Source organism: Mustela nigripes, chromosome 3 (assembly GCF_022355385.1).
Source record: "Mustela nigripes isolate SB6536 chromosome 3, MUSNIG.SB6536, whole genome shotgun sequence".
Lineage (NCBI taxonomy): Eukaryota > Metazoa > Chordata > Mammalia > Carnivora > Mustelidae > Mustela > Mustela nigripes.
This window is the reverse complement of record NC_081559.1, coordinates 66,436,145-66,453,083: the sequence shown is the minus strand read 5'-3', so window position 1 is coordinate 66,453,083 and position 16,939 is coordinate 66,436,145. Positions and strand designations below refer to the sequence as shown.

At 34.9% G+C, this 16,939-nt stretch overlaps 1 protein-coding gene across 2 annotated transcripts in view; it reads left to right on the top strand.

Annotated features, from left to right (window-relative positions):
- TLK1 (tousled like kinase 1) overlaps nucleotides 1–16,939 on the top strand; it is a 143,678-nt gene that overhangs the window by 69,522 nt on the left and 57,217 nt on the right. For both annotated transcript variants that reach the window (XM_059394147.1, XM_059394148.1), the window contains 3 exons: nucleotides 10,117–10,192; nucleotides 13,709–13,755; nucleotides 15,608–15,703. In XM_059394147.1, the coding sequence (XP_059250130.1) occupies nucleotides 10,117–10,192; nucleotides 13,709–13,755; nucleotides 15,608–15,703 (219 nt within the window). The remainder of the gene's footprint in view (nucleotides 1–10,116; nucleotides 10,193–13,708; nucleotides 13,756–15,607; nucleotides 15,704–16,939) is intronic.

The following is a 16,939-nucleotide window of genomic DNA, read 5'->3' as shown; positions in this document are numbered from 1 at the left end:
AGTTTTTGTGTCAGCAACTACAAATGATTCTTACACATTAATCACACCGAGGTTCCTTAACCTTAATGTTGTTGACGTTTGGGATCAGATAATTCTTGAGGTGGGATGGGGTTGTCTGTGAATGTAGTATGTTTAGCAGCATCTCTGCCTAACACATTAGATATCTACCTACTCTCCCCACCCCCCAACCCCCAGCCACCCCTCTCCTGCTTGTGACAACCCAAAGTATATCCAGTCATTGCCAGATATGCCCTGGTTGAGAACCCTGCCCATTAGTGAAGCAGATAAATAGTTTGAACATGTTACCTGTGGAGCTAGATTACAATTCTTTTTAAGTTTTACATCTCCTAAGTATGGAAGCAGAAGCCTAGAGAGATTAGTTAATTTGCCTACAGATAGTAAGTTAACAGTCAAAATTCTAATTCCAAGGTATCTGTTTTGTTTTGAAGTAACGTTCTCAACGGCTGTCTGTGCTCTGCTCTCTCTCTGTAACTAAGATAATGTGTAACTTACTAGTTAAATGTTCCTAGCTAGTCTTTTGGGGGAAAAATGGTATTCTTTTATTGGAAATATTTAGATTTAAGGTAGTTTATAGTTACATCAAATTTGCCAGTCCAATATATGCCTGGGCTAATAGCATTTCACAAATATTTTATCTGATAAATACTGCTTTTAGTCTGGATTTTAAGGGCAATCAGCACAAGCTGACATTACTGATAAGTTTGACTTCAGTATGTTATACTGTAGTAGAGCTTTAAAAATATTAGATGTATTTTTGTTAGCAAAACATAGTATTATGATTAATTCTCATTTTCTAAAATAGCTGAGTAACCATGACAATCCACTGGACTTCTTATATCCTAATGAGTTTTCTGCTATATGCGACAATTTGGGTCTTTAATTTTTTCTTAAAGATTTTATTTATTTATTTATTTATTTATTTTTAAAGATTTTATTTATTTATCAGAGGGAGAAAGGGGAATGAGTGAGCACAGGCAGACAGAATGGCAGGCAGAGGCAGAGGGAGAAGCAGGCTCCCTGCTGAGCAAGGAGCCCGATGTGGGACTCGATCCCAGGACGCTGGGATCACAACCTGAGCCGAAGGCAGCTGCTTAACCAACTGAGCCACCCAGGCGTCCCAAGATTTTATTTATTTATTTGACAGAGATCACAAGTAGGCAGAGAGGCAGTCAGGTCCCCCTGACGAGCAGAGAGCCCGATGTGGGGCATGATCCCAAGACCCTGAGATCATGACCTGAGCCGAAGGCAGAGGCTTAACCCTCTGTGCCACCCAGGCGCCCCAGGGGTCTTTAATTTTTAATAGAAGATTATATTAATTTTTTTTAAAGATTTATTTATTTGAGAGAGGGAAAGAGTGTCTGAGTGCCTGCTTGTAGGTGGGGAGAGGGGCAGAGAGAGAGAGAATCTGAAGCAGACTCCCGCTGAGGTCGGAACCCTTTGTGGGAGCTGTTATCTCACACCCATGAGATCATGACCTGAGCCGGAATCAGGAATCAGATGCTTAACCAACTAAGCCACCTAGGTGCCCCAAGAGTAATTTCTTAATTTTGGACAATTTCCAATGTGGAATATTGCAGGACTTATTGTTGTATATATAAATTGCCTATTGCTAATGCATGCATCACTTTTGGAGCCTTTTTTTTTTTTTTTTTTTAAGATTTATTTATTTATTTATTTATTTATTTGAGAGAGAAGAGAGAGTCTTCAGCAGACTCTGAGCTAAGCATGGAGCCCTACACGGGGCTTGATCTCATGATCCATGAGATCTCACCCTGCACCAAAACCTAGAGTTGGATGCTTAACTGACTGTACCACGCAGGTGCCCCTGGAGCTCTTTAAAAGTAAGGATTCCTTTGGTCTCTCTCCAGAAATGGTTAAATTTGGAATGGGCACTTCAGCATGAACTTCAAATAAAAGCTTTGTAAGTGATTATGATGTATAGTAACATTGAGAATCCATGCTAATATCTTTATGATAGAACGATTTATTTTAAAAAACACACTTTTTGGGGTGCCTGGGTGGCTCAGTGGGTTAAAGCCTCTGCCTTCGGCTCAGGTCATGGTCTCAGGGTCCTGGGATTGAGCCCCGCATCGGGCTCTCTGCTCGGTGGGGAGCCTGCTTCCTCCTGTCTGTCTCTCTGCCTGCCTCTCTGACTACTTCTTTTTTTTTTTTTTTTTAAAGTTTTTTTTTTTTTATTTGCCAGAGGGAAATAACAAGTAGACGGAGAGGCAAGTAGAGAGAGAGGAAGGGAAGCAGGCTCCCTGCTGAGCAGAGAGCCCGATGCGGGACTCGATCCCAGGACGCTGAGATCATGACCTGAGCCGAAGGCAGCGGCTTAACCCACTGAGCCACCCAGGTGCCCCTCTCTGACTACTTCTGATCTTTCAAATAAATAAATAAAAATCATTAATTAAAAAAAAATTTAAAAACACACTTTTTGAGGGTTATAAATGTATTGCTATAGAGAATAGCAATGGGATACCACTTTTTTTCCCCTTAACACATCAGGTAGATATTTAAAGGTTAGTGGGCATTATCACAGTGAAAGTGTGATTGATACTGCCTTTGAAAATGCACTTTTGCAATATGTAAAATTTTTAGCGTGCATATTCTGTGACACAACATTTACATTTAGAAGTGTCTGTCCCAAAGATATTGTTTAAGGATTTAGCGATTCATGTTCAGAGAAATGTCTGTAGGGATATTATACAGGAGTATATTTTACTCCATCATGAGTGTCACACCGGGAGAAAAGTTGTGAAATCACTGTTCTAAATTTTACTATTGTAAGTACTTTCAAAATGCCAACATTTCCAGAATAAGTTATCTTGAAAATTTGCTTTTTCCTTCCACAGCAGTTGCTCTATATGTCTGTTTTATTCTGGCTGTATGATTTGAAAACTTTAAAGATCATATGAATGGGGGGAAAGTCCAACTTTATTTTATGTTTTGTTTTATATTGTTCAACAAATAACGCCTTAAAGGGAAAGCCAGAGAAGGGGAAAATGCCAAGAAGTAATTATGCTTTGTAAATTGTCAGAAAATGGCTAATAAAATTGCATTCATCAATATTGAAACTTGGTATGCTCCTTTAAACATACGTGAATGCAAATTTAAAATGGGTCCAGATAATAGGAGCTTGAGAAGTCAGACTATGAGGATAGCAAGTTAAGGTAGCTTTTAAAAATTAAGAGTAAGATTGCAGTAGTATTACAGTTCTTTTAGGTGCTCATGTGCTTGTGGATATTATCTGTTTGTAAGGCAAGTAAAGATCCTTTGGGCAAAAACCCAAAAAATGATGTGAGCTGGCACAGTTTAAGTAACCTGTAAGACAGCACACATTTCCATTGGGTAGTTACCTAAGTTTATCTTATTGGCTCTCCACCATCTTTGATAGTACGTATTATTAAATAATAAAAGCAGTACAGCAGAAAATAGGCTACACTCAAAATTGCTGATGTGTTGATTGGATTTACTTGAAACAGCAAGGAGATGCTATTATTTCATGATAGGATCCCAAAATGTTGCATACATAAACTTTTTTTTTTTAATTTAAACTTTATTTTTTCAATGTTCCAAGAAGTACATAAACTTGTTACACTAAATATTAAAGTCAGCAATGTAACAGAGATCTTCTTTAGATGTCAAAGATTCAAGCAAACATTTCCAGATAATAATTGTTCTCCATATTAAAGTTTTGACTGTTGGGCAGAGACAGACTGTGAATTTCAGGTCCTGCCAGCTCAAAATCCTTGAACTAGGATGTACATATCTCATGATAGTTTTAACTAAATGTAAATTGGATGCAAAGCAGCAAAGAAATTTTTACAATAGAATTTTAGTTTTCTTAAAGTGCATTATTCTAACCAAATTTTTATAGCAAAAGGTTGGAAGAAACAGTATCTTGTACATCTGATATTCTTGAATAGAACATCTATTTTACATTGACTATTTTTATAAAACTCCAGATTTTCCTTTCTAGTTCAGTGCTGTTTTGATATGTGCCATTAAAGTAACAGATTTCTTCAACATTTTCCTGTCTCACATCTAGTTCAACAAATTTTGCCTAGAAATATGGAATAAAATTGAACATTGGCATAAATTTGTCATGCCATTTTTTTTGAAGTATAGTGACCTTAAATTTGATAGCTGAGTAACCCTATGAATCATTGGAATAGCCAGTGATTTGTATTTTTTTAAACTAATCTGTAGCTAAATGAATCAGTTGGAAAAAATACATTCTGACAAGATGGAGGATTGAATATTTTGTTACGGGTATTATTTAATAATTAAGTAACTTTTCTTTCTATATTTTTTTAAGATGTTATTTATTTATTTGAGAGAGAGAGATTGAGCACAAGGCAGGGAGGGGCAGAGGAAGTAGGAGAAGCAGGTTCAGTCCGAGGACTCTGGGATCATGAGCTAGCCGAAGGCAGATGCTTAACCGACTGAGCCACCCAGGTGCCCCATTCTTCTTTCTATTCTAAAGAATTTTCTCATTCAATGGGAAGAGATTAAATATATCTGTGTCATTAACTGTAGTAAATTTATAGAGATGATGATCTCTGACTTTTCTTTTTGTTGTCCAGTCAAGGCTGATGAAATCTACTTAAGGTAGAGGTAAAAAATTTTAATATCTACTCCTTCTCTTTTGTGATGATATCTGAACATACTGTTAAAATTTCCTATAATGCATTTATGCCAATAATTTTAAATAGCTCTATTTGGAGGCTGATAGAGGTGGTTATCTTCTATCATGGCACAATTCATACTGATTTATCTCCCTCCTTCTGTGGCAGTGTTAAGATTGTAGGATTTTTTTTTTTATATTTTGTCTTACTTGCATTGAAGAAACACATTTATTTTTATTTTAAAAAATAAGTCAAGGAGTCAGATAAAACAGGATCCCATATTAGATTTGAAAACTTGTTTAATAATCACTGGCTTAAATTCCAAATAAAATAGAAGCATTAGTTTAATTATATCACTACCACCTCTTGAGTCCTTTAGATTTGTCTGTTTTTTGAACATACTGTTCAATTGCTAGAAAATACCATGTAAATTATCACTGATATCTTAGAGCATTTAAATGCCACAGTAATCGTTCAGATTTTGGTATGATTACAAATTAGCATTTATAAAGCTAAATTGATATGAATAGTACCACTTTCTACTTTCGTCACTTTCTCCTAACCACTGTTCCATTGTACAGTGTAATTCTTTGACTTTTTATAATTGTGGTAGTCTTTCCATCTTTCAAAGCCAAATCAGGGGCACCTGGGTTGTGCATTCAGTTGAGCTTCTCCATTTAGGTCGTGAATCTCATAGTTGTGAGATGGAGTCTTCATTGGGTTCCGTGCTCAGTGTGGTATCTGCTTCAGATTCTCTCTCTCCTGCTGGCCCTCCCCCAGCTTGTGCTCTCTCTGTCTCAAATGAATAAATCTTTAAAAATAAAGCCATATCATATTTTGCTTTCCGTATTTATTTTGCCATCTATTTTCTGGTCAGCTGTAATGCAGTAGTTAAGAAAAAAAAATTAGAGAAGCAAAGAAAGAAACGACTGCATCAGCAAGAGTAGTAATAAATTTGAAAACATTCTATAAAATATGCAATATGTGCAATTTTTACACCTTGTGCAAATGCAAAGCTGGCTTGGTTGATGTCCCTTGGATTTTCTAGGAGATCACTGGTCAAGATCAGTGGGTTTTCAAATCTTTTTTTAAGCTGTAGAACTCTTCCTTCAAAGTAAGTCCAACATGGAACCTCTGTTAAAATGAGGGGTGCTGTGTTTGCAGGCATGGAGGTGGAGGTAGGATGTGTCTTTGATAGGCTAGTGCCTTAGTTCAGCTCCCTGCTCCTTCCTTCCCTTTTCCTCTTCTTTAACATCTTTTGAGGCACAACCTCCTCTCCTAAGGTATCTCTGGAGTACAGTTTGAAAATCGCAGATAGCATTCTGAATTTTTCTTCACTGGTGAGCCATTTTAGAGATGAAATATTTGGTACCTTTCTGCATATCCTAAATCTCCAGGGTTCTAAATTCTCAAATCTGTGTAGAAATGAGAACTCAGGAGAACTGTTAGCAGTAACCTTCACTGAGAATTTTAGTTTTGTTTACTATAGGTACTGTTCAGACTTACATTTAAAAACAACAACAAAAAAACCCTAATGCACATTTTCCTGAGGTTAGTATAGCATATTTAGACCGTAGACTGCTGGTTCTGTAGCTTATAGTTGAAAAGAGAGTTGAATGGGACCTTAAAGAGGAAACATCGCTTATTTTGTAAGCCCTACAAGTTATTTTTAAGCTGTTAGGGAAGAAACTGCTAATCATTTAACATGTGATTGAAGTTTTGAAATAGAAAAGTACATAGATTTTTGGAATAATAATAATAATAATAAACAGTTTTTGTTTTGAAAAAACAATTTTATACTAGATGTAGTAATTGTGTGTGTAAAAACTGTAACTTTAAATTCAGATAAAATTTATTGGGTGCTTATTGACATTTATAGATGTTTCAGATGGTGTACTGTTTCACAACTGTTTCAGATGGTGTACTAAGTGTGTCTCTGGTGTGTTTCTTATTTAATCCCCATAGTCCTACACCTGTATTACCACATTTTAAAATTGATGAGAATAGGGTGCCTGGCTGGCTCAGTCAGTAGAATATGTGACTCTTGATCCTTGGGGTTGTGAATTTGAGCCCCATGTAGGGCACAGAGATTACTAAAAAAAAAAAACTGATGAAAAATTGGAGTCTTACCGTAAATAATGGACCCAGAGGGCTGCCTGGGTGGCTCAGTGGGTTAATAAGCCTCTGCCTTCAGCTCAGGTCATGATCTCAGGGTTCTGGGATTGAGTCCCGCATCAGGCTCTTTGCTAGACAGGGAGCCTACTTCCTCCTCCCTCTCTCTCTCTCTCCCTCTGTGCCTTCTTGTGATCTCTCTCTGTCAAATAAATAAAATCCTTTAAAAAAAAAAAAAAAAAACGGACCTAGAGACCCAGAGTTTGATTCTTAGTCTCAGTCTGTGGTTCTTCAGAGACCAGTGTTTCTTGCTTTCTGGGAAATGGTGTTTCTTTTGGGCTGACAGAACAAGTCTAAAATAATCTGAGGTGAGAGTGAGGAATGAGGTGGTAACAGTAGGACATGGGTGAGAAAAGATTAGGGTTTATAGGAAGGGATGAAATATGGTCTGTTTGTAATAGAAACACTTATTTTATAGATGAATTTAGTTACATCTCAGTTTTCCTTTTTCGTTTTTTATTTTTGTTCAACTTCTCAGTTTATTACCTATTTCCAACTTCTTTACCTGTACTAGTTATACATTATAGTCTTAAAATTAATTTTAGTCTTGTCCCCCCCCCCCACCCATTCCTCAAATTCTCTGGTTGAAAGGAGGTAAACTTGTTGCCTTTTGGGTTGTTTTTACACTGTAATAAATATGCATCTAGGTTTTTTCTTTTCTTTTCTTTTCTTTTTTTTAAAGATTTTATTTATTTATTTGTCAGGGATAGAGGGAGAGAGAGCAAACGAGCACAGGCAGGCAGAGGCAGAGGGAGAAGCAGGCTCCCTGCTGAGCAAGGAGCTCAATGTGGGACACGATCCCAGGACGCTGGGATCATAACCTGAGCCGAAGGCAGCCGCTTAACCAACTGAGCCACCGAGGCGTCCCTGCATCTAGGTTTTTTCATTCATTGTTTTTAACAAAATGACATTTTCTCCAAGGACTGTCCCACTTTCCCATGCCATTAAATTTTAAATTTAGGTAGTGAAATTTTGCCTCAGTTTTTACTTAAATAATCTGTAGGTCTTTAGGGGGAAAAAAAAAGACCCTAAGTTTCTTCAAGTATATATCCAGTAAAGTGGTTAATGAATGTTATTCCAAATAAGTTTGTGAATTTCTTCATACACTATAACTTTCCATCCCATTCCCCTTTTGGAGATAGCAGGTGAATGTTAGCATTTAAAAGCTTTGTGCTTAATAAATCTAACTTTGTTCACCCTGGCTGAACTGTCCCACTCTGCTCTGCATTTAAAATGTAGCCTCTCAACCTAACTCATCCACTGTTCCTTGGAAAATATTTTAGAAAGTGATACGAAACCATAGGTAGAAAATGTTTCTAGTATAATTTTTAGAATTGTGTTATTCTATGTGATTTTGTTGTTGTTGTTTATTTAAAAGTAGCTAGTCAGGATTTAAGATGGAATACAGATGGGATCCTGCCATGCTTAAAAATTAGTGCAACATTAAACTGTAATGAAAAACTGTATTTTATTGATCTTAAGCTACTTTTTTTTTTACATAGATTAGATAAAGTTGTGAATAAGTACTATTTGGGAATCCTCTTTTGTTTTAAGATAGATTTTAGGGTTCTTTATAAAAATGTTAACTTAAGAGTTTTTATTTGGTGCTTTTTTGAGTAAAATAGAAAATTGGTTATTGTTTGCCTGAGTCTGATAAATAATGAACTATTTACCCTAACCTGCTGATACATCAGTCTACTTCCTGAGTAGATTGCCAGTTAGGGAAGATTTCTTTAAGATCCCTGGTTTGTGTTATGAAAACATGAAGGCAGTTTATCGGTTATAATTTTATTTACAAACTTGATAAAATTTTGAAATATTTTTGATACAGAACACATAGCATGTCGTTTACAGAAAAAAAGAGCATTTCGGCCATAGAAGTACAGGCTTGAATTTGATTTAAATCCTGGTTACCTTGAATAAATTATTTAATATTAATGTAGCTATCAAGTGATAACTGTACGCTAGGCATGAGGAAATGGAGGGGATGGGGAGATGATAGAACTCCTGTTGTTGAAGAATTCAGGCACTGGAACATTTGATTCATCCTCTGTATCTGTTATGTTGAAAAAATGGGTAAGAGAACTTAAAATCTCCATTATTCTGAAGAGGAATCATAGATGCTCAACACAAGTTATGTGTTGTCATTCATATTGTTTAATCATAGACTACTCAGAGACAACAAAATATAGATTATTTCCCTTTCTTGTCTGGGAACTGCACTGGCTTTAGAGGTTTATTTTAAGTTGCTTCGATGTATCATTCATTCAAATGTTCTTTGTTCTGGCACCAGACATACTTGCTAATCTTTTAGAATTTGAGGACCTTGTGCCATTGCAGTGTGCTTTTTGTTCTTAGTTTTGATTTTTAACTAAGCATAACACCTTGTTAGATTCCACAAAAATTACTTGTTATTTTAGCCTGATGAAAATGCTAATTTGAGAACAAGCAATCATCTAGGGTTGGGGAATCTGCAGACTTCTTCTGTAAAGGGCCAGATGTTTTTAGGCTTTGTGGACCATATAGTCTTTCTGGGAACTAACTCTGATATCATAGTGTGAAAGCAGCCATAGTCAGTACATAAATGAATGAGTATGGCTGTGTTCCAATAAAACATTATTTATGGACACTGAAATTTGAGTTTCTTAAAATTTTCACATCATAATATTGTTTTAATTATTAAAATTTTCAGTTACTTAAAAATATAAAAGTTATGCCTAGGTAATGGGCATTATAAAAACAGGTGACTAGCAGATTTGGTCATTGGGTTGTAGTTTGCTGCCACTGACTTAGAGCATAATCTATGAATTTACTGTAGTTGTTAGATAATAATTGTAAGGATTGTATATATATTGGGGTTTGAATTCTGCTCTTTTCTTTTTCATCCAAGTTTACTTTAAAGACTAAATATGTGTGATTAATAGAAAACAAATAGGAAAAACATAGGGTATTTTTCTTTACTTATTTTTTGCCCAATCAGTTATGAATTTAAAGGGTGCTTTAAATGGCTGCTTACTCTCAGATTTTTTATCCATCTCAAGTCGAATTCTGTAAATGTGAATTTCAAGTAATTTGTACAAGGACTTTTTCTGTACTTTGGATGTTTAAAATTTACACAGTTGCAAAATTTAACTTTTAAATCAATTGTATATAGGCAATTATACATTTACATTCACATGAGCACTATTGAACAAAATAGTTTTTGTTTTGAAAATAATAATTTTTATACTGGCTGTAGTTACTGTGTGTGTAAAAACTGTAACTTTAAATTCTGTTAACTTGCTTTCTGTAGACACCAGAGAAGAAACAATCAGAGTCATCCAGAGGAAGAAAGAGAAAAGCAGAAAACCAGAATGAAAGTAGTCAGGGTAAGTGAAGCGAAATCTTTCGGAGCCAAATAAGTATTTATAATTAATCTGATTTTGATAACTTAATATTTTGTAGAAGTAATATTGTATTTTTATAGCTATTATAATTCATGCATTAATAATAGTTTATAAATGTACTAACCATAAGAAAGAATAATAATATGAAATTGAAATCTTTTGTACCACAGGTAGTATATGGTGGTTACTGTTTGTAGGCTTTTGGACATTTCCCTTATTTTTTTTTGCTTGAGAATTCGAAAGGCCAAGTGTCATGTCCAAACCTGGCAAACATTACCTTACCACCTTTCATTTTTCTTTCTTTATCTGAGTTAGTGTTGAAATGGCTTCTTATCTTTGAGTAAGAACTTTAGATGTCACTTTAAATTGCAAGCACCAAAAGCTTGCTTATTCCTTTTATTTAAAAAAGAAAAAGGCTGTATAAAAATGGTCGAGACGCTTATTAAAGCATCATCTTTTTCTTTCCATACCTGTTCTTCATTCTTTCTTGCATGCCTACCCTTGTGATATAGACTAAGAAGATGATTTTGAAGTCATCTACAAAACTCTTATAATGGACAACAAAACAGTATTGTTGTTTAATTTGGTCACTCAAACTTAAATACAGTAAATTGGTTCTTAAGTCATATATGTCTATATACATATGATTCATGTTTTGGAGCCACTCTTTAGCTTTAAGGACTGAGACCAGGACCCATGGCTTACTAGTACTTACATGTTGCACTGATATCAAGGAATATATTTGCAGCAACTATCTGTGTGGAAGGAGGAAGTTAAGTCACTCTAGCGTCTTTCTGTAGAAGTGTGGTATTTTGTATCTCCATCTCAAAGCTCAATTTTGGTTTTAATGTAATTCCGCCAGATTGTGGTTAGTGGCCTTGGAGCTTTATTTAGTATAAAGTTACATTAGTTATGATAGTTTCGACTTTAGATTTAAAAACTCACTTAAAAGCAGGTCCCAAATTAGGGTGAGACTTCTGGGTTGGTTGATTCAACCTGTGTTTTTAAAAATCCATGTTTAGGGCGCCTGTGTGAAGCCTCTGCCTTCGGCTCAGGTCACGATTCCATTGTCCTGGGATCGAACCCTGCATTGGGCTCTCTGCTCAGCAGGGAGCCTGCTTCCCCCCTCTCTGCCTACTTCTCATCTCCTCAAAAAAAAAAAAAAAAAAAAGAAAAAAAGAAAAAAAACTCCATGTTTATTTCTTTGCGGTCTGCTATCCATAAGAATTGTCTAGGGGCGCCTGGGTGGCTCAGTGGGTTAAAGCCTCTGCCTTCCGCTCAGGTCATGATCCCAGAGTCCTGGGATCAAGCCCCGCATCGGGCTCTCTGCTCAGCAGGGAGCCTGCTTCCTTCTCTCTCTCTGCCTGCCTCTCTGCCTACTTGTGATCTCTGTCTGTCAAATAAATAAATAAAATCTTTAAAAAACAAAAAAAAGAATTGTCTAATTTTCTTACGTTTTTAGAACAGCTGCCAGTTTTGACTGGATTTACTTGCTTGAGCTTTCACACTTGTATTTGTTTTAGAGAGAGGTTGGCTTTCTGTGTTTTTTTCCCCCTCTTTCTTTGAATATAAGATTCTTCAAGTCCAGAGCAAACCTCTCCTGTAATCCTGTCAGCCAGAATTGGGTCATGAGTCCACATTCATTCCATACCCAGTTATATCCAACAGACATACTGTTGCCCTTAGAAAAACCAGGTCCATCTCTGAAATTCAAAGTGGGTAAAGTTCCTTTTAGAAATGTGGACTTAAGAGATTTTTGATACCTGAACAAAATTGGAATTCTGATCAGGAGGGGACAGGAACTAGGGTGGAGACCAGATAGGAGTCAGCTTTCCCTGATATTACATGTGGTATATAGTGGGGAAGGAATATTAACAGCCAAGTTTGGGTTCAGTTACGGAAAAAGAATTAGGGACATAGCTTCTGGATAGGAAACCAAAACTGTCTCTTTTGTCTTTAAAGAATAGCACCTTCTTCAGAATCTGCAGGAAAATTGTTATAGGTGGGAGGAAAATTCTTTGGGTTTACAGGTGTGCCTTATAAATACTGCAGGTTTGGTTCCAGACCATCACAGTAAAGCAAGTATCACGATAAACGAATCAAATTTTTTGGTTTTCCAGTGTATTTAAAAGTATGTTTATACTCCAGTCTATTGTGTGTCAATAGCATTATGTCTAAAAAACATCATACATATCTTAATTTTTAAAATATTACTTAAAAATGCTGTCATCTGAGCTTTCATTGAGTTGTAATCACTGATAACAAGTTACAATAAATACCATAATAATGAAAAAAATTTTGAAATATTGTGAGAATTACTAAAATGTGACACAGAGACATGAAGTGAACAAATGCTATCTATCGGAAAAATGGGGTCTATAGACTTGCTCAATGCAAGTTTGCCAAAAATCTTCAATTTGTGTTTAAAAAAAAAACCCGAAATCAGTGAAAATCAGTAAAACAAGATGTGCCTTTAAAACCTTTACAGTCCTTTCTGACCTCTAAGTAAATCTGCACAAAACTGTTGTTCACACTTTCTAGGTACCATTTATATAGTCCTGGGCACTTACTTAATTTTTCTTGTTCCACAAAAGAATTTAAGGTTGTTGAACTCTTAAATGTAACCTTTGTTCATCTCAGTAATGCTTGGCATATAGTAACCACTCAAATATTTGTTGAATAAAAGTCAGTATTGAATTGATAAATATATATGTTTATATTATCCACAGGTTTTGAGTTCATGGTATTGTCATTTTTTTCTTTGTATTGAAGAAATCATGTATTTTATATAGTTCCATTGAAGGGTGGGTGCCTCTCATCCAAAAAAGTATCTTTAACACTGTATTTCTTAGCATCTTCTTAATTCAATATTTATAAAATTGATGATCCAATTTAGAGCAAAACTTTTAATTAAAGACCTGTGATATGCTATAATTTGGACCACTTTACCAATATGGTCATAAGAGCAGTATTTCAAATCTAGTCTGTTAAAAAGTATTTTACAAAATAACATTTTTGTTAAAGCATGTTATTGTCAGTTTGTATGATTTTGTGTTAAAGCTTTTTTATTATTTGCTGGGTTATGAGTTGATTTGTTATGCAGTTGCCACTTTGCTTTTTTTATTCATTGATTTGCTTTTATGAAATTAGCCATTAAGTAATATGAGTAATGTAGTTTTAAAAACAAAATCCTTTACTGTCATTTATTTATTTGATTCTCCAGTAATTAGAACTTTAAAAATTGACATGTTTCTATTCTATTGAAAGGTCACTTCATTTTTGGATTTCTGAAATTGGCATCTTACCCTCTGAGGGCTCTTGATACAATTTTTTCAGTGTCCCTTACTAACCAACTAAAATATCATGTTTTTATTAAACAGGTGATTTTTATGTATATTAGGGAAATTAAGTTTGACACATTCTTTTTCTGATACAGTATATGATAAGTAGTCCTGACTAACTTTAAATCTATAAAACTTTTTTACTTTTATATTTTAGGAAAAAGTATTGGGGGACGTGGCCACAAAATTAGTGACTATTTTGAAGTAAGTCTATTAACAAATATCTCTAGTCTTAATACAATTTTACTGTGGGCTGAAATAGTTTTTTTTGAAGCACAAGGTAAACTTTTGTAATGTCCTATCTTCCTAGGAACTTTAAAATTTACCTCTACAGTGGAATGGCACATCATAATCTACAGAGTACTTTTTCACATATTTGCTTATGTCAACCCGGGAGATAGGTACAGTAGGTTTTAGTGTTTCTATATTACAGATGAGGAAACTGAGGACCAGAGATGTAAAGTTGCCTATTTAAAGTCAAATTCTAAGTGGAAGAACAAAGAGGGGCACCAGGTTGGCGCAGTTGGTTGACTATCTGACTCTTGGTTTAGGCTTAGGTCGTGATCTCAGGGTGATGAGTTCCTGCCCCACGCAGGGCTCCCCACTCAGCATGGAAATTCTCTCCTCCCTCTGTCCCTCTGCTCTCTGTGTGTGTCTGCGCCCTCTCTCTCTCTCAAATCAATCTTTAAAAAAAAAAAAGGAAGAGCAAGAAGAGAAGTTAGAGTCTAATAGCCTCTGGTTAAGAACTGTTTCTACTGTCATTGCAGCCTTTATGATAGCACCATGGCAACATTTGAGCCCCTTAGATAGAAATTAAATAATGGTAGAAGTGTGAATCTAAGAGCCCTGAAAATAATAAATAGTGGTAAATTTAGATTCTCAACCAGTTTGGAATGTTTTCGTACATCTACGCAGAAATATTTTTGGCTACCAATTTTACATTACAGAATGTTAATATGATTGTTAAAACAACAAACATAATCTACTCAGTAGAAAAAAAATTTATATTTACTTGAGTGGGAGAGCAGAGTTTGCCATTCAGGGGAAGGGCTACATTAAAAATTTTTTTTTACCATCCATTGTTTTTCTTAATTGGGTTTACGGTATCTGTGGTAAAAGTGTTGCTCACCATCTAGAGTTGCTGACCTGATGCTTTTTAACTGAGGTCAGTCCTTCGGTGTTAAATATCAGTTAACAATCTTCCAAAGATTGGATCAGTTCAAATAGATAAATCTCAGATCTCTTGAATGCTCATGTGGCAGGAGTTCAGCTAGGTACTGTAGTTAAAAAAAAAAAAATTAGACAAAGTCCCAAGGTTACATGAAGATACATTAGGAAGTCACCTGAGAAGAAGCCAGTAGCAGTGAATTGTTTTCTCCTCCTACCGTTGGTAGAGAAACATGAGAAATTTGAAAGGTAGCTGTGGAATACATTAGGTGGCTTCTCTTCATATGCACCTAGGTCATGCACTGTAATGCATGTTACGCATGAGAGAAAGGATTGATATTTATAAGATTTTGTGCTGTTAAAGGGAAAGGACTTAATCTGTGTAATTTTTTATATAGTACTATAAACATTTGGATTTTTAACAGATCTTGAGAATGATGATCCTGTTTTAAGATGGTTTATTACATTCACTAACATCTACTTGTAACTATGTTAATTTTGGGGTATTAGAGATTATACTGCTTCAGCAAACATTTATAGTGGGGCTGTATTAAAATTTGAAGGAAAAATAATATATGTTCATTTTTGGGGAGAAATTAATTTATCTTGAGTCTGCCACAGTAACAGATGATAGTCAGAATGCTCAAGAAATAAGGGTCATTACTGAATAGTCTTCTCACATTCCTGTGATCAGTATTCTCTATTTAGTCTTTTAGGACTCGGCTGTAACTGACCTTAGTTTTGCTTTTTTCTTGTTCCATTTAAATCACTACCAAATTTAATTTAAAAGAAGATCTATTTAAGTTAATTCTTAATGTCATATCAAAAATAACACCTAGCTAAACCTGTTTTAATAAAGAGTGATGTTTCCTTTTTTTTTTCTTCTCAGTACCAAGGTGGGAATGGCTCAAGTCCAGTAAGAGGCATACCTCCTGCGATCCGTTCTCCTCAGAATTCACATTCACATTCCACTCCTTCTTCATCTGTAAGTTTTTACATGTGTTAGGTAGTCTTCTGTGTGCTGAATATATGTTTTTATATACTGAATAACTTTTCATTGAGAACTTCTACATACATTTATTTGTATTTATCTTTTTAGAAAATCGTTCTGTGAAGTAAGTTCTTTTTAATGATCTGATGCTACTAGAACTTTATTTCTTCAAGTGAGATCTTTAAGTTAAAGATTTCCTGAATTAACTATATCCCAAGATGTGATGTTTCTATAAAAGAATGTGATCAAGCCTTATGGTACTAAAACAAATACTCTTTTATCAGTCTGTATTCAGTTACTGATTTCTAATTCTAACTCTCTTAGCAATGAAATTTCTTAACCACTGAAGTATAGCCTATTTCCTTTCCTAGGAATCTTTAAGATAAAGGTAGACAGCCTTTATCCCTGGATCATTTTAGTTCAACATAGGAAAAGGATCTTGGGCCTAAAAATTACTTTATAGCGTTTTGGTTTGTTGCTAGTGTTTTAAGATCTAGTTCTATTTACATGCATTGTCTTCCTTTTGGATTTCATTTTTTTTTAATTTTTTCAATTTATTTATTTTCAGAAAAACAGTATTCATTATTTTTTCACCACACCCAGTGCTCCATGCATTGGATTTCATTTTTTCTTTAGTTTTATTATATGAAAGTTTAATGTCTAACAAGAAAAGCAGAATTGGCTTTTAATAATTTTTAAATGAATTAAAGATATTTAAAAATCAGAGTATCTCTTATTTTTTTCAAGTACTCTGTTTTTACTTCAGTGTCCCCTTCTACTCCTTGCCTGTAGACACACACTTAGTTGTATCTTAACTTCTTTTGTACATTGGCTACATCATATTGCCATATGTAAAATAAAGTGTCAGATGCAACAAATTTTGAGTTACAGTGATGGCATTGATACAATGATACAATCTGTTTTCAGTGGTGTGTTTTAAAACTAGTAACTAGATAAACCATGAAACTCATCAGTAGATTGATGTTATACTATATATGGGTGTGCACTATTGCCCTTGGTAGTAAGAGTTGTATATTATGATCTTTTCAGTTTTACTTATTGAACCACTTGCTCTATTCTTAATATTTTTGTTTTGAGATAATGTATTTTGCCTTGTTATATTTAACAGATTGAAAGCATTTAAAAATTTTTTTTTATGGTTCTAGAATGTAAGCTTCTCAGGCAAGGAATATAAATGGTTGTTTCTTTTCACTGTGCCTTATGTAAGGG